Source organism: Leucopleurus acutus, assembly GCF_964270905.1.
Source record: "Leucopleurus acutus genome assembly, chromosome: 3".
Lineage (NCBI taxonomy): Eukaryota > Metazoa > Chordata > Mammalia > Artiodactyla > Delphinidae > Leucopleurus > Leucopleurus acutus.
In genome coordinates this window covers 3,219,244-3,236,157 of record NC_139145.1, presented here as the reverse complement: position 1 = coordinate 3,236,157, position 16,914 = coordinate 3,219,244, and the positions used below count along the sequence as shown (strand labels likewise).

The 16,914-nt window shown below is 64.9% G+C and overlaps 1 protein-coding gene across 2 annotated transcripts; it reads left to right on the top strand.

Moving 5' to 3' along the window:
• Positions 1–670: 670 nt before the first annotated feature.
• On the top strand, positions 671–16,706 carry ZBTB7A (zinc finger and BTB domain containing 7A). Of its 2 annotated transcripts, none has more exons than XM_082834852.1 (3): positions 671–942; positions 10,622–11,898; positions 15,813–16,706. In XM_082834852.1, exons 2-3 carry the CDS (start codon positions 10,637–10,639, stop codon positions 16,312–16,314), a joined length of 1,764 nt encoding a protein of 587 aa, XP_082690978.1. In that variant the 5' UTR covers positions 671–942; positions 10,622–10,636; the 3' UTR covers positions 16,315–16,706. The 2 variants fall into 2 exon arrangements, with proteins under 2 accessions (XP_082690978.1, XP_082690977.1); XM_082834851.1 differs by lacking the exon at positions 671–942 and adding an exon at positions 2,112–2,187.
• The last annotated feature ends 208 nt before the right edge of the window (positions 16,707–16,914 follow it).

Below are 16,914 nucleotides of genomic sequence, written 5' to 3'. Positions count from 1 at the left end.
CAGCGGGCGGAGGCGACTCCTTTATATAATCTCGGGCGGGCAGGTTGGCTGTTTCATTGAGGGACCCGGGAGCCCAGCGGACCCAAGCAGTCAGCTGAAAGCCTGCCCCCGGGTCCCTTCCGCGGCTGGGCAAACTGAGGCCCGGGGAGGGCCGGCGCCAGGCCCGAGGTCCCCACCCCCTCGCGCCCCCCCTACCCCCAGCAGCCCGGGCAGCCGCGACCCACGCCCGCGTCTCTCCTCGCAGTGCGCACAGCCCTCCCCGCCCCCGCTGCCATCCTGCCACGCCCCAGGCGTCGGGGGCAAAGCCCGCGCCCCCCCGCACCCGCCTCTGCGCAGAGGCTGGGGGCCTGTTTATCTGGAGGCCCCCACCCCCTCCACCCCGGGGGGCCCGCTCCCCCCGCGCCCCGGGGAGCTCTGGGGCCAGATAAGCTGGCAGGCTGGCACGGCGCCGCGCAGCGGGGCGGAGAGGTCAGAGGAGCGGGGGGGCGCGCCGGGGGCGGGCTGGACCCCCCCACCAACTTGACAAAACCTAATAACAGCCCGGTCTCCCCAGCGCAGCGGGCGAAGCCCCACGGGAGGGCAGAGACGTGGCAAGAGGGGACCTGCCGAGCCTGTTCTGGCCTCTGAGGCCGGGGTGGGGGGGGGCGGGCTGGGCGTGGGGGGGCCGGCGGCTGCGGCACCTTTAAGACAAGGGAGGACCCCTCTTGCCCTCGGAGAAACCAGGAAGGGAGTCGCGAGCATCATACGGGGCTTTGGCTGTACTGTACAGTTACTGTAGGGGCAGTGACGCCGCCGCCGGAGCGAGGGAGCGACGAGGGGAGAGCCAGCGAGGGGAGAGCGAGACGCGGACCCCAGAGGCGAGCGGCCGAGGAGCCCAGTCCCAACTCCGGGCCCCGGCCCCGCGCGCCCCGGCCCGGCCCGGCCCCGGCCCGGCCCCGCGAGGTAAGTCAGCGCCCGGCGTAGCCCCCAGCGCGGGGTGCAGGGCGGGGACGGGCCGGGGGCGCTGCGCCCACCCCTGCCCTCTCGGGAAGGGGCGATCCCGGGAGCCGGGGACGTCCCGCAAGTTTCAGAGGAGGGGGTGGTTGGCAGCTGCCCGGAGGCGGGAGGCGCCCTGGATCCCGAGGGCGGGGAGGGGGCGCCGCCCGGGAGTGGGTATTGGGGGCGAAGTGCATGGGCTTGTGCGCCAGCCCCCCCCTCCGTGCATGGTTTTTCGGGGCTCCCAGGCGCGCGGGGAGAGGGGGAGGGGAAGCGGGGCTGCATTGAGGGTGGGGGGAGCCGGCGTGGGGAGATAGGGGGGCGCGTCGCGTGCTAAGTTTGCAGCTGGGTACTGGGGGCGCTCTCGCCCCCCGGGGGCCTATTCGGTGCTGCGTGCATACGTTGGAGTTGGCCAGGGTTGAGCTCCATGGGGGAGGGGGGGAGGGGGCTGAAAAAACAGGGAGGGGGGCTTTGCAAAGGAGGGGGAAGGGGTGGGGTGTCCGGGTGGGCGGGCGCGGCCGCTCGGGCCTCTGGGTATCGTAGTTCCCCCGCGCTTGCGGCTGGCAGGTGGCAGGCGGATAGGACTACAAGTCCCAGGGTGCACTGCGCTGGCGGTCCGCCGCGGCCCGCGGGTAGGGGCGGTGCGGAGGAGGGGCGGTGAGCGGCGGGCTGGAGAGCCAATGGGCGCGGGCTGATCGCGCGGCGCGGCTCGGGGGCGGGCCCTGCCGGCCAGAGGGCGGGGCCTGGAGCCGGGCTCCCCTTGCCGGGGGCCGGTGGCGGTCCCCGGCTTCCGGCTGCGCGGCCCGCGGGCCGGCCCCCTCCCCGCCCCGGGGCCCCTCCCCGCCTGGTTGTGTAACCGTCCCCAGCCCCCCTCCCCTCAGCCCCCCGCCCCGGGGGGGGGGGTCACCCACCCGGCGCTCCCCGGGGAGGGCGGCGGCCCGGGCGGCCGCGCGGCGCAGGCGAGCCCGGGGATGCGCGGCCTAGTGCAGGCTGGGCCCGGGCGTGGGGGAGGCGGGCGGGCGGACCCAGATCCGGGGTAATTTGCATCGCCCTCCCCCCAGCCCGGGTGGGGATTGGCCGCCGGCGGCGGGGGGTGGCGCGGGGCCAGGCTCACTGCCGCCTCCCGGCCCCTCGGAGGGAGCCAGCCCAGCCGCAGCCGCCGCCACCGCCGCCGCCGGGGCCGGGCCCCCTCGCCGCTGCCCCGGGAAGGAGGTAGGAGCCCCCCGCGCGGGCGGCGCGGTGGGGGCCCGCGGGCCGGGGCGGGGGCCGCGCACTGCGGCCGGGGCGGGGGAGGGGGCCGCTTCCTGCCCCCGCCCGGGCCTGACTCAGCCCTGGGCGGGGGGACCGGCCTGGCCCCTCGCCCTGCCCGCGCGGCCGTCCGGCCCCGGCCCCGGGGTAGGGAGCAGAGAGCACCCCTCTGCCCCGCCCGCGCCCCCAAAGCGCGTGACCCCGTCTCCTCTGTCCCGGACACCCCTCCTTCCCCTTGACGCCACCACCACGTGCGAACCCTGAGCCCGGGCAGAGGAGGGGGTGAACTGGTGGGATCCGGCCCCCTCCCTCGCTCTGCCTCCCTCCCCGGCCTAGGAACCGGCCCCCTCCCCCAGCCCCGGGCCTGGGAACCAGGCAGGGGCCTGAGCTGGGGCCGGTGCACCCCCCGGGGCCCAGGCCTTTGCGGGTCCTGGGAGGCACTGTCCGCGCTGGCTGGCCGGCGGTGAGGGAGTCCGGTGGACCGCGGCAAGAGACTGCTGTCCAACCAGGCCCGGGCACCCTGTGGTCACCCACTAAATGTTTGGGGAATGTAGCCAGCAGTTGGCGGGGTGGCAGGGGGAGGTAGGCAACTCCTCTCTCCCCCTAGCCAGGCGGCGGAAGTGAGAGAGGTGTTGGTGCCCCTCCACCGGGTGTGCCCACCTGGCTCACCCATGGGTGGCGGGCTTGCTTGGCTACCCCCAGCCCCCCTCCCTGCCAGCTGCCTCCCGGACCAGGGCCGGAGCAGGCCCGGCCGGAGAGGGCGTCCAGGATTCCATGTCAGCCCCCCACCCCCACCCCAACAGGGCCAGGGCGTAACCCTGAGTGTGCCGCTCCCACACTGGGGGGCCCTCCCCAGGACCAGCCGATCACTTCCTACTGGCAGAGCTGGTCTTGGGAGAGGTCCGGGGAGTCCAGGCTAGGCCCTGCTGCTGCCCAGGCCCCGGAGGCTCCAGGTAGGGGGGCATTCTCCCCCGAGGGCCACCCCGGGTGGGGCCTGGCACTTATCGGTTGGGCTCGGGGCTCTGTTTACCGCCAGCCATCGCTGTGGAGACGGGAGCCTAGGGGAGAAGGGGGGGCAGGAGCCAGTGGCTGGAAGAGCGAAGCCCTGGGATCCGCATGCCTAATGAAGGAAAGAGGAGCCAACGGGGACACTGAAATTTTAATTCGTGGGTCACTTTGGGGGGGTATTTATTATTCAGTTCTGATTGGCTGACTGGCTGCGTGGTGGCCAGTCAGCACCCTGGCCCGGGCGGGGAGCCACGCAACTCTCAGCAGAGGCCCTCGGCAGCGGGTGGCTGCGGGGAGCCCATGCACCCTTTTCTCTGTGTGAGAGACTGAGGCCCGGCAGTGCTCAGCCTTCGTCCAGTGGGGAAGGTTCTCGAGGCAATAGCTATACCTTGTGCTGGCGTTTTTCCTTCCCTTCTTTTCCTTGGAACCCTCTGACCCATAAGCTGGGCTGGTGGAGGTCCCCGATGCCGTGCGAGGAAACTGAGACCAGGAGGGGAGGCCAGACGCTAGTGTGGGGCCTCAGGGGCTTAGAGCAAGGCTCAGAGTGGTGCCCTATGGGGCAGGGAAGACTGAGGCCCTGGGGGAAGCAGAGAGCAGCCCAAGGTCACCCAGCCAGAGCTGGGTCTGACCCTTGTGGTCCTGCCTCCTAGTTTAGGACGCGTCCAAAGTCCTTTGTGTGTCACAGCCGAGGGGCGCCGGCCCACCTATCTTCCAGAGGGCTTGGAGGTTCACAGCAGGCACCTGTCTGCCAAATGGAGCCTTTGCCCCAAGAGGACAGTGAGGCTCAGAGAGGGGCAGCAAGGTGTCCAAGGTCACACAGCAGGGGCCTTAGCCTCCCTGCCTCCCAGCCTTCTGAGGCAGGCCCTTCCCACCCCATCTGAGCTGCAGCCCCGCCCCTTGGCACCTTGGCCCCTGGAGACTGGCAGGGCTCTGTGTTTTTACAACCCATTATTTCCGAGGAGACCCAGGTCACCTCCCAGAGCCAAGAGTCAGGGCCAACCCCTCTGAAGCAGAGCTGGCCCGAGGAGGGGGTCCACAGGGGTTTCAAATGCTGGCCCACTTGCTCTGTGACCTTGGACAAGCCCCATGGCCTTTTGGAGCCTGAGCATCCTTCTCTGTAAAATGAGGTGGTTATGGGTTCCCCCCAGGTACTGCCTGCAGATCCACCTGTGTTCCCTTTCCTTGCCTCCCTCATGGAGGAAGCACCTAGGTCAGCTCAGGACACAGCAGGGATTCTGCTGGAGGGTGTGTGTGTGTGTGTGTGTCTGAGACACCCCCCCACCTGTCATCTTGTGCTCCAGGCACCTGATAGACCATAAACCACCCTGCAACAGCCCTGGGCAGTGGAGACCAGAGGAACAGGCTTGGGTGGGGGCCACTGTGGTCCAATCTCAGCCCAGCCCTCCGCTCCACCTGAGGTCCACCTAGGGAGGTCACCTCCCTTCTGCCAACCTCAGTTTTGCCATCGATACAATGGGGAGATTACCTTTAGGCCAAAAGTGAGGATTTACTCAGTGATTCCCCAGGAATGTTTGTTGAGTGACTGCTGTGTGGTGTCAGGGCCTGGGGGAGCCCCTCCTGCATCTCTTTTCTGATGCCCTGAGTTCACAGGTGTCAGCTGGACTCCAGCCCTGCCCCAGGCTCCCTGTGTGACCTCAGGCAAACCTCTCCCTTTTCTGGGCTATCACAGGGCAGCTCTGAGGGGGCGTGAGAATAAGCTGTCCTCCCCCCACCGAGGCCCCCAGGGTGGGGGGATTTAGTCCCCTGCTGGTACCTGGGGGCAGTGTGTGTGGTGGGAGAGGAGGGTGGAGCCCTGGCAGGACTAGTTAGTTTGGCCAGATGGAGCCAGACAGGTGACCCGTGTTCAAATCCAGCTCTGCTGTGTGACCCTGGGCAAGTTGCCTCAGTTTCCTGGCCTGTGAAGTGGGGCAGTGGTTACAGACCCTTCCTCCCAGAGCTATGAGCATTGCTGCTGAGGTGATCCAGACCAGGCTCCCGTCAAGCCCCGTTGAGGAACAGCCCCTGCCCTTGCGGCCTGAGTCCCGAGTCTTTGGAGCACCAAAGCGCGGAAGGCACCCTGTGGAGAATCTGGCCAAAGGACCAGCCCCTCCATCTGTCTCCCCAGCAGGCTGTGGACGGCCACTTGGTGGAAGTGTCCTCACCCACGCCTTTCGGGTTTGACTGGAAAACAAGGCTCGGTCCCACCTCCCATCAGGATGTGTTTGATAGGAGGGAACTGGCTGAATTTGTAGGCATAGGACACTGGGGCCCCAGTGGGCCAAGCACCCCTTTGGGGTTTCCAGGCCGAGCAGTCCACCTGCTCAGGCTGTGGGTGGGGTTGGGGGTGGTACAGGCACCTCCAGGTGACAAGCTGGCCTCAGGGGAGGGAGGGAGCAGTCTGGATGGAAGTCACCCAGGCCTCTCCTGGGCATCTTGGATAAGCAGGTGCAGCCTGAGTTGAGGGCAGTGTAGACACGGATGGGATTCTGTGAAGCCTGGCTTTGGTTACTCCCGGTGACAGGAAGCTTATTCCTTCCACTTCCACTGAAAATGGCTCTTTCTTCACAGGGCTTCCTCTTGGAAGCTGGTCTTGGTGTCGGGGCTGTACTTCCTGGCCCACGACAGCACTCAGAGCGTGGGAACAGGGTGGGCCTCAGCCCCACCCATGAGTGGGGGCTCAGATGGGATCCCCATGACCTCCTAGTCCCCACCCCCACCAGCCTCCACACACACACTTCCCACTGGGCCTGCAACCTTCCTGCCTCTGGCCCTTTAAGGCCCCGGGCAGGAAGCCCCTCCCCATTTAGGGCAATAAATGGACACATAAAATGGCCGAGGGCCTGTCTGCTGGTGTCTGGCCTGGAGGGAGGCCTACGAGGACAGGCGGGCAGGGGGCAGGCTGACAGCTGGCAGCCAGCAGTCACCCTGAGCCGTTGGTGCCCCCCACCTCCTGATCAGGACGTTGCATTCCTGTCCCATTAAACCCCGGCCTCGGTACTGGGCCAGGCGGGGATTGGCACCAGGTCGGGGCGGGGTAACCCGTCAGGACCAACCTTGCAACACAGGCTGCCAGGCTGGGAGGGGGCGGGGGCGGCTGGGCACTGGCCTGGCAGCCGCACCTGGGCGCCAGACTTACTGTGTGACCTTGGGGCGGCCGCCCACCCTCTCTGGGCCTGGTTTCCCCCCCACACACATGATGGCTCAGCTTCCTCCTGGGGCTCACCACACACTTCCTTGGTACACAGTAGTTGGGGAGGGGGCTGGATTCCTGGAATGACGTTCAGAGGTGAAGTTCAAAGCCCCCAATCCACAAGGGAGGGGGTAAAACAGCCTCATTGGGCCTTTGGAGATTGTCCCTGGCACACAGTAGGTCCTAGGCCAAAGTTTGCTAAGAGGATGAGAGTGGAACCCTCTGCCACTGTCACAACCCCCAAGGAAAATGAGGCACAGAGAGGTGCTTTTCTTGGCCCAGGTTCACCCAGCTTAGAAATGGAGGAGCCAGGATATGGACGCGGGCTGCTGTGGCAGGTAGTAGGTGTTAGAGGTCCCTTATATAGTTTCCTTTCATTCTCTCCCTGAGTTGTAGGGAGGGAGGCCTTAACCCCCTGTTAAGCTGCCCGCATCCCTGGACACTCCTCCAGGAAGGCGTCAGGTGGCAATTACCTACCTATCCACTGCTGGCCACCCCCTGAGGAGTGTGGGGGGGAGGAGGAGGCCCGGCCCCAACCCTCACCTTGCACCTGACCTTGGGGACTCTCTAGCCTCCTTCCCCTGCCCCTCTCCCAGGTGCCCACCGCTGAGCCTTTGTCCCTGCTGTTTCCCATGCTTGGGACACCTTTCCCACAATCCTAGGGTCCTTCCTGGGTGACACCTGCTGTTCCTGGGACCAAGTCAGGACGCTCCTGACCTCTCCCTGCATCCCCAGTAGTTGAGAGGTGTCAGCTCAGGCCGGCTCAAGTCAGAGCATCTGAGTCCCAGCCTGGCTGCCGGTCTGTTGTGTGACCTTGCCCTGGCCTTATCACTTCCCTGAGCCTCTCCTCATCTCTAAAGCCCAGGGTCCAGTTAGTTCTTGAAGGTTCCAGGGCACAGAGGAGGCCCCCTGGGAGGGCAAAAAGCAGGCCCAGGTCCTTGCTGCCTGCTGCAGCAAGTGACCCTAGGTTAGATTGGAGGTGGGACTGGCACGGTCCCCTGGTACTGGGTGTGCCTGCCAGCCAGGTGGGCGGGGCTGGGTGTGGGCTCTCCAGCACATAGCTCTTTGGTCTTTGGTTCCTCCTGTCATTTGCTGCGCCCCTACCGTGCACTGCCCAGGGGAGGCCGGGGGCGGGGGGTGGAGGGTGGCTTGGGAGCAGCCCAGAGGGAGGAGGGCGCCCCACCTCCAGCCCAGGAAGAGCCTGCTGAGACCTGCCCCTCGGCCAGCCGCCGAGTCAGCATCGAACGGCCCCGGAAATCCCATGGGGGCGAGTGTTGGGGTGGAGCTGTGATGAAACACGGGGCCCTGGGTGGGTGCGGGCCTGGGCTCAGGGGACCCTGGTCGTTGAGGGGGTGAGGCTTCCTGGAGGAGAGAATTTTCGTTGGCTCATTATTACCGAGGAAACCGCCACGTGTCGGGGCACCTACTAGGTGTCAGGTGCCAGCAGGGCCTCTTAGAGCCAGGAAGGGAGCCACAGGGCTCTCCTGGTGAGACGGTGCTGTGGCGCACAGTGGGTGCTCAGTAATAGGTGCTTTTTGCTGCCTGGACCCCACGTGACTTCCTTCTCCCACCTGGCAGGGTCTTCCTCTGCTTTCTTAGAGGGAGGGCCCTGAGAGGCCCCGGGTAGGGGGAGGGCAGTGGCCCCGGGCGTGGCAGGCAGGTGGCGTATGTTCCTGGAGAGAGGGCTGGGTCAGCTTAGTTTCCAGGGCCAGGGAAGGGGCTGTGGCTGGCTGGGAGGTGTCGGGGAGGGAGGGTTGGGGGACCCCCAGCCTCTCGCCTCTGTCAGCTCCTGGATCAGCCTTGCTGGGTGCCCTTGGCCTGGATTCTAGCTGTCTCTGGGCCTTGGTGTTCTCATCTGTAAATGGGGGTCATGCTACTTCCCTGGGGCTTTCCTTGGCTGGTATTACCCCAGGCCCTGCCCTTTGGGGGAGGGTCTCAGATGATTATGTGCGGGAAATAGAGGCCCCAGCTGGGAAAGGACAGGGGTGCGGACCCTCAGACCCAGCCCAGACCCAAGGGCTGCCCCACACAACAGGCTCTTAGCATGTGGCCCGGCTGCTCCAGCTGGTGGAGATCCAGGCCCAGGGCTGGGTACGTTGCCCCAGGCCAGGTTCAAGGCCGGAGCTTGCTCCTTCCCAGCCAGGTGGCTTCCAGCAAGTGGGAGCCTGGGCAGCCTCACGCTTGAAGTAAGGATGTGCCAGCGCCTGGCCCGGTGGGCTTGGTGCCGGTGGGAAGGCGGGGGTGGAGGGGCCGTGGCGAGGGGTGAGTCACCTGGACCAATTCAGGTCTCGACCTAGAGGCCCCAGGAGGACCCCTGAGGGGACACTGGCAAGCAGGGCCAGGGTGGCCATCTTGGCGCGTTGGTGGCCCGGATCAGAGGAGGGGCGAGGAGGGGCCGAGGCCGGTCTGATCCGGAGTCCCATCTGCCCACTCGCTCCCTGGGGCCCGGGGCCAGACGGCAGATGGTGGCAGGGGGTGGAAGCCGCCACAGGGGGCTCTGCGGAGGCTTCCCGTGGCCGAGCCTGGGGGGGGGGGTCGCGCCCCCATCCCCTTCCTCCTGCTCCCAGCAGCCACATCTGAGCCTGCCCCGCCACCCACCGCGGGCTGGCGGAACAGAGGCGGGAGCTAAGCAGCTGGTGCGGTCGGCGGGAAAGAGGGCGGGTGGCGGAGAGAGGCGTCCCGGGAAGTGTACTGGCCGCCTGCACGCCACACAAAGGCCTCTGTGTCGGCCCCAAGGCCTGGACCCCATTCGCAGGGCGGCCCTGGGTCGGGACAGGCCTACCCTGGCCTTAGGACTGACCAGACCAAGCCCAGCTCCCTTGCCGGGCCAGCTGCCTGTATCCCACTAGAGGCACAGTGGGAGGGATCTGTGTTAGAGCTGAGCTGGGTCACCCAGCTGGGGGTCCTGGGGTCTTCAGGAGGCTGAGGAAGGCCCGGTTCAGGACCTCTCCCCAGAGACATGCAGAGGCTCTGGCCTGAAAGCAGGCTGGCTGGGCCTGGAGGAATGTGGGTTTTGTTGGGTGGCTTGGGGCAGCCGGGGGCTCCCCGGAGAGGGTGGAGGGGTGGGGACAGAGCCAGAGGGTTGCACAAGCGCCCAAGTGGGTGGATGAGTCACAGCCCAGGGGAAGGCGGAAAATAGGAGGCAGGGGAGAGGGGCGGGACAGAGTCCCCCCCATGGCCCTGCTTTTCCAAAGGCTTCTGCCCATTTGACAGATGGGGAGACTGAGGCCCGGAGAGTGGCAGGGCCTCGTCCCGGGCTGAACAGTGCAAACAGGGTGGCCAAAAGGAGAGGGGCTGGCCAGGCAGGAGGTGGGCAGGAGGCCTCCTGGCCCCCCACTCCTCCTTGACAGGGTCAGCTTGAGTGGGCAGGGAGGAGCATCAGGCAGTGGCCTGGTTTCCCCCAGTTACTCACTGCGAGGGTTGAGCCACGTCCTAGGGGTTCCACAGGGCAGGAAGGGGTCTGTCCTGCAGAGTCACCGCCCCACCCCACCAGGGCACGCCCACGGCCCTGATGACCCTGGCCAGGTCCCTGGGTCTTGGCCTTACCCCTTCCTGACTCAGAGCCCCCCAAGAGAACTGGGCCCGACCAGGAGGCAGGAGAGAAGGTTAGGGAGGCCGAGGGGCTAGGCAGGGATGGACGGCCATGCTGGTTGGATATTGGCTCTTGGGTCAGTTGCCCTGGGTTTGAGTTGAGGTGCAGCCATGGGGCCCTGGGACTCCCTGAGCCTGAGCCTCATTTTCTCACCTCTGCGGTGGAGACGGTGCTGCCTCTGGGACTGCTGGGCGCTCAGCCAGGGCAGCGCACGGTGGGTGCCTTATGTCACTGCTGTGGCCTCCTAGAGAGGGCATGGGCAGAATCCCGTGCTCAGATTCATTAGGAAACAACTTGTGTTGGGCATTTATTGAGCACCTTCTGTGTGCTCCCACGCCACTTCAAATTGTCCTTTGGACGGGCACTCCCCTCTCTCGTAAAGGCAGGAGGGGGGCCGATGTTCATCTCTGAAGCACCCAGTTGGGTTTCGCCAACGTCCTCTCACTTTGATGATGCAGAACCAGCCATGGACCATCCTGATGCAGAGCTGGGGAAACCGAGGCTGGTGGGGGAGGTGGGGGCACTACTTTCTGAGGGCCTCGCAGCCCAGCCAGTGGGCCCGGCCCTCCCTGTCCCTCACGACCGCCCCTTCCTCCCCGGCGCTGCAGGTCTCGGCGCGGAAGATGGCCGGCGGCGTGGACGGCCCCATCGGGATCCCGTTCCCCGACCACAGCAGCGACATTCTGAGCGGACTCAACGAGCAGCGGACGCAGGGCCTGCTGTGCGACGTGGTGATCCTGGTGGAGGGCCGTGAGTTCCCCACGCACCGCTCGGTGCTGGCTGCCTGCAGCCAGTACTTCAAGAAGCTGTTCACGTCGGGTGCCGTGGTGGACCAGCAGAACGTGTACGAGATCGACTTCGTCAGCGCCGAGGCGCTCACGGCCCTCATGGATTTCGCCTACACGGCCACGCTCACCGTCAGCACAGCCAACGTGGGCGACATCCTCAGCGCCGCCCGCCTGCTCGAGATCCCCGCCGTGAGCCACGTCTGCGCCGACCTCCTCGACCGGCAGATCCTGGCGGCCGATGCAGGTGCCGATGCCGGCCAGCTGGACCTCGTAGATCAAATTGATCAGCGAAACCTCCTTCGCGCCAAGGAGTACCTCGAGTTCTTCCAGAGCAACCCCATGAACAGCCTGCCCGCCGCCGCCGCCGCCGCCTCATTCCCATGGTCTGCCTTTGGCGCATCCGACGATGACCTGGACGCCACCAAGGAGGCCGTGGCCGCTGCCGTGGCCGCCGTGGCTGCCGGCGACTGCAATGGCTTGGACTTCTACGGGCCCGGCCCCCCAGCCGAGCGACCCCCGGCCGGGGACGGGGATGAGGGAGATAGCAACCCAGGTCTGTGGCCGGAGCGTGATGACGACGCCCCCGCTGGGGGCCTCTTCCCACCCCCCGTGGCCCAGCCGTCCACCGCCACACAGAACGGCCACTACGGCCGGGGCGGGGAGGAGGAGGCAGCCTCGCTGTCAGAGGCGGCCCCGGAGCCGGGCGACTCTCCGGGCTTCCTGTCGGGCACGGCCGAGGGCGAGGACGGGGACGGGGCCGACACGGACGGGCTGGCGGCCAGCACGCTGCTGCAGCAGATGATGTCGTCAGTGGGCCGGGCGGGAGCGGCGACGGCGGGGGACAGCGACGAGGAGTCACGGGCGGATGACAAGGGCGTCGTGGACTACTACCTGAAGTACTTCAGCGGTGCCCACGATGGCGACGTCTACCCGGCCTGGTCGCAGAAGGTGGAGAAGAAGATCCGGGCTAAGGCCTTCCAGAAGTGCCCCATCTGCGAGAAGGTCATCCAGGGCGCCGGCAAGCTGCCGCGGCACATCCGGACCCACACGGGCGAGAAGCCCTACGAGTGTAACATCTGCAAGGTCCGATTCACCAGGTGAGCCGGCGCCACCGCGGCGGGGGGCGTGGGGGAGGGGGAAGTGCTTCCTGGGGGCCCTTTGCCCCAAAAGCAGCCACACGGGGACCCCCTGCCCCGCCTGCGTGAGCACGCTCACACCCTGCCTCCGCGTGCGAAAACAACACCGCGCCCTGCCCTGCAAGGGTGCCTTGTCCATCGGGGCACCCCCGACCCCCATGCGCCTGTCGAGAGAGCCTGGGTGGGTGGTGCCGCGCAGGCCCTAAACAAGGTGACCACAAGAACATAAAGCGTGCCAGGCAGTGCCGACCTGCGTGAGGCTGGAAGGAAGGGCCCAAGGAGTTGCTTTTCTTCCTTTTCCCTGGGTGGTTCTTCTCATCCCGACTGGAGCATTTGGGCCTTGGGAGAGGGTGACAGCCCCACTGGGAGCAGGGAGTTCTGGTCGTTAGGTAACTTTGAAGTCTTCCGTGAGCCCGGGGGACTTGCTTCATTCAGCCAACATTTATGGAGTGCCTGCTGGGTGCCAGGCCCTGTTCTAAAAGTGGAGGGACAAGCCAAAATCCCCGTGGGGGCGACGGAGCATGTGCGAGATAAAACCGCAGAACTGATAACACTAGTTGGTGGAAAGTGCCAGGGAGGAAAAGAGCAGAGAACAGGGTCGGGGTGTGGCTGTAGGTGCTGCCTTAAACAGGGAGGCTTCCCCGAGGACTGAGAGCTGAAGGAGGAGAAGGAGGGAGCCGTGGGGAGCGGGAAAGGGAGAGGCAGAGGGAAGAGCCAGTGCAAAGGCCCTGAGGCCAGTTCAGCTTAGGGACTCGCCACAACCAGTGGAGGGAAAAGGGCATGGGAGCCGTTGGGCTTGGTCCCTGGACAGGAGGAGTTTGAGGCCAGGCTGGGGGGATTTTGCGATCTGGTCTTAAGAGTCCAGAGGTGGCAGGCTGGGCCTTGTGGGCCAGCCCAGTGGGAGCGGGGGGCTGGTGTGTGGGGGCCTAGCCAGGCTGGGTGACTCAGCATCACCCCCTACCCTCACCAGCCCCGGGGTTCCCCAAGCCACACCCACCCAGGCCGAAGAAAGAGGCCATTGTCCCAGCTTCCCGGCCCTGCCCTGTGGGGACAGGATCTGGGAGCTGACCCCCGGACCAGCACCTGGGCCCCCTCCCCAGCAAGCCAGGAGAGGAGGGTGTGGCTGGGACTCCAGGGCCCAGGAGTGCCAGGCAGGGGTAAAGGGCACTGGCCGGGAGGCAGGCAGCCTGGTGGGTGGCCTGGCTCCCCCCCTTTGGTGAGATTGGGGTGCCGCTGGTCTTAGGGGCCTCCCTCTTGCTCCAGATGTGGAGATGGTGGACTGGGCTGGCTGTGGGTCCTGCCCTCAGGGGTCTTAGAGCCTGGGAGGCGCAGCCTGGTAGAGGCCCAGCAAGCCAGAGCCTGGAGAGGTGACACCTTCCCCCACGCCCCCACCCTCAGCCAGGCTCAGTTTCACCTTCTGGCCGGGAGCTCTCTTGGCCACCCCGCCTTCAACCCAGGGCTGATCCTGTTTGCCGTTCTAGGAAACTGAGGCATAGAGAGGGCCACCAGGCCAGGCCTCTTCCTCCCAGGTGCCCACCTGGCTCCTCTCTGCCCCCCAGGGCCCCAGCCCCCACCCCTCCCTCCAGGCTGGGGAGCCCAGGGGCCCCTCTGAGTCACACTAGAGAGTTGAGTAAGCAGGGCCTGTGGCGGCCGGGGCTATAATTACCCAGGCCGGGGCTTGAAGTGATGAAACTGGGGCTTCCTCCACCCCCACCCCACATTGGGACAGCCCCCAACCCTCTGTGCAACTCAGGGCAAGTCACTTCCCCTCTCTGAGCCTCCAAGCCTCAGCTAGGGACATCTCTGTACAGTGCTAGAACAATCCGAGTCCCTCCTGTTCCCTCCGTGACCTGGCCCCAGGGTCTGAGCGGGACAACTGGGAGACTATGTTAGCCGGCTCCTAGGAGGCGGGGTAGGCGGTGGCGGGAAGCGCCTGGCCATTGCCATCCTCTTTCTGGTAACAGCTCAAGTTAATCCAGGGAGCGATGAGTTTATTGTGGCCCAGGTTCTGCTGGCTCACGTGGGGGTATAACGGGGCCAGAGAATAGGCAGGGGGTCTGGTTGCAAAGGTCCAGGTCTTGATCCTCAGAACAGTAAGAAGCCATAGAAGTTAGGCCAAGCAGGGACACCAGCTCTGTGGGAGGTGCCAGAGGGAGGGACTTGGGACTGAAAGAGCCTGGGGGGAGGAGGGTGCAGGCCTTTGTCTCGGGGTTGGGAAAGATTTCCTGGAGGAGGAGGGGCATTTCCGGTGGGGCTTTGAAGGATGAGTAGGAGTTTATTAGTCCTGGCACTGAAGAAGCTCTCAGTCTGGTGGGCATCAGAAGGGAGAGACCCTGAGTGACTCAGTGGAGCATAAGAGTCTGCAGCAAGGAGCAGGTCAGATTCTACCCAGAGCTCTGGAGACCCAGGTCCCTGCCCCTGCCTTGTGGATTCCAGGCAGGAATCCACCCCCATCACTATGGACCAGCATAGTACAATAGAAATATCATGTGAGCCACCTCCGTGACTCTACATTTTCTGGCAGCCACATTTTTAAAAAGTGAAAGAAACAGGTGAAAGTAATTTTAATCATATTTTTATATAGTCCATTAGTTCTATTTCAATATGTGATCAATAAGCAAAATTATAAATGAGATATTGTACAGTACATTGAGCAAATGAAGTCTTCAGAATCTGGGGTGCCTTTTGCACTTCTTACGCATCTCACCTTGGACCAGCCACATTTCAAGGGCTCAAGGGGACAGAGCAACACCTGGGCCATAGCCTCCCCAGAGCTGATATGGTGACCAGCTTTGTGGGCCAAAGGCCCCAGGCTGAGCCAGGTCCACACAGTTCCCTATGGGTGAGATGGGCATGGAGGGGCCCTGGAATCACACCCAGTCCCTGTTTTCAGGGCTCACAGTCCAGTCAGGGAGACAGATGAGAAACAAAGGCCGTGGCATGAGGGACCGGGGTTGAGGAAGTCTGGGAGGGCCTCTCTGAGGAGATCACGTTTGGGCTGCAATTCAACTGTGAAGATCTGGGAGGGAAAAAAGTGCTCCAGGTAGCCAGAACAGCATGTTTAAAGGCCCTGAGGTAGGCTCCTTGTTATCAGCTTGTTGGGGTGACAGCCAGGAAGCCAGTGTGGCCAGAGCAGAGGGAGGCAGAGGTGAGGGGAGATCTGGCAGGAACTGGGGGTAGGGGGTGGGGTCCCTGGGGTGGGGACTTGGTTACTACTGTGACCAGCTGCTCTGGATTTTCAGTGACTGAGGGGTTTCCCAGGACACAGAACTTTCAGTGCTAAAGCCAGGACAGCTTAACCCTCTCTGTTACCAAATACTCCGGCATTCCTCCTTGTTCCTTGTAGCATTTTCAGCACCTGGAACGGGGTCTGCTATGCAGCAGGTGCTCAGTAAATGCCTGTAGTGTGAAGCCATGCACCTGCCACTGGGCAGAGCCCCAGGTGGGAGGGAGGCCTGTTATCTTCCTCCTCCTATGCATAAGAAAAGGGTTTCAGTGGGACTTCCCTGGTGGTCCAGTGGTTAAGACTCTGCGCTTCCACTGCAGGGGGCATGGATTTGATTCCCTGGTGGGGGAACTAAGATCCCGCAGTGCGGCCAAAAGAAAAACTGGGTTTCAGAGAGGTTCAGCCATTTCCCCGTGACCACACAGCGAGCGGGGTCCAAGACCCTTTTCACACCTTCGTGGGTTCCTTGGTGCTGTTCTCAGAATGGGGACCCGCACCCCCTTTCCCTGCAAAACGGGGGCGCCCCCTGCCGCAGCCCACCTTTCCGCAAGGGTCCCGGTTTCCCCGCGCCGAGGCTGGCGGGGACGGGGGGCTTCCATCCTGGGCATGGGCCCGGCCGGGCGCCAGCTGACCCTCGGCCCGTCCACAGGCAGGACAAGCTCAAGGTGCACATGAGGAAGCACACGGGCGAGAAGCCGTACCTGTGCCAGCAGTGCGGGGCGGCGTTCGCGCACAACTACGACCTGAAGAACCACATGCGCGTCCACACTGGCCTGCGCCCCTACCAGTGCGACAGCTGCTGCAAGACGTTCGTGCGCTCCGACCACCTGCACAGACACCTCAAGAAGGACGGCTGCAACGGCGTGCCCTCACGCCGCGGCCGCAAGCCCCGGGTGCGGGGTGGCGGGCTTGGGGGGCCCGACCCCGCCCCCGCCCCGGGGGCCCCTGTGCCGCCCGGCGCCCCTGCCCCGCCCGGGTCACCGGACGCGCGGCGCAATGGCCAGGAGAAGCACTTTAAGGACGAGGACGAGGATGAGGACGAGGCCAGCCCCGACGGCCTGGGCAGGTTGAATGTAGCGGGCGCCGCTGGGGGAGGCGACGGGGGCGCCGGGGCCACCGCCGATGGCAGCTTCGCGGCTGGACTCGCTTGAAAACCAAAAAAAGAGAAAACAGAAACCCGAGAAAGAGAGAGAGAGCAAATCACCCACCACCCCCAAAAAACACAAAAAAAGAAATCTATCTATATACAGATATCTATATCTATATATATATATATATACAGATATATATATATGAAGCGTCACAGAATCTAGGGTAGTGCTTTTCTCAGATTTTTCTCCTTCATGATGTTCTCTCCCTCCACGGGGACCCTCGCCCCCCCCACCCCCAGCCCCGCTTGCCCCCCACCCCGTTGATGGCTTTCGGGGCTCAGCTTGGGGTTTTTGTGGGATACGAGGGTTCTGAGCTCCCCGGGCGCCCCGCGGTTCGGGGTCTGGGGTCCCATCGGAGGCCCGATCAGGGCCCCAGGTCCCAGCAGGGGTGAGGGTGGTCACGGGGGCGTGGGCCGGGGATGGCGGGGGAGGGGGGGGCTTTTCTTTTCCTCGCCCTGCCCCGCCCCCGCTGATTTCTAGAGTCTTTTGAGATAAGACCTTAAAAATGATTTGTGTCCGCTGTGAGCGGACGTTAAAACGGCCCCATCCGCACCCCCACCCTCCTTCCTCAGGGCACTTCCGAAGTGGGGGTCTCCCCCT

Coding starts and splice junctions, on each gene's coding strand:
- ZBTB7A (XM_082834852.1), top strand. CDS start 10,637: ATGGCCGGCGGCGTGGACGGCCCCATCGGGATCCCGTTCCCCGACCAC. Junction 11,899..15,812: donor TGCAAGGTCCGATTCACCAG/GTGAGCCGGCGC, acceptor GCCCGTCCACAG/GCAGGACAAGCTCAAGGTGC.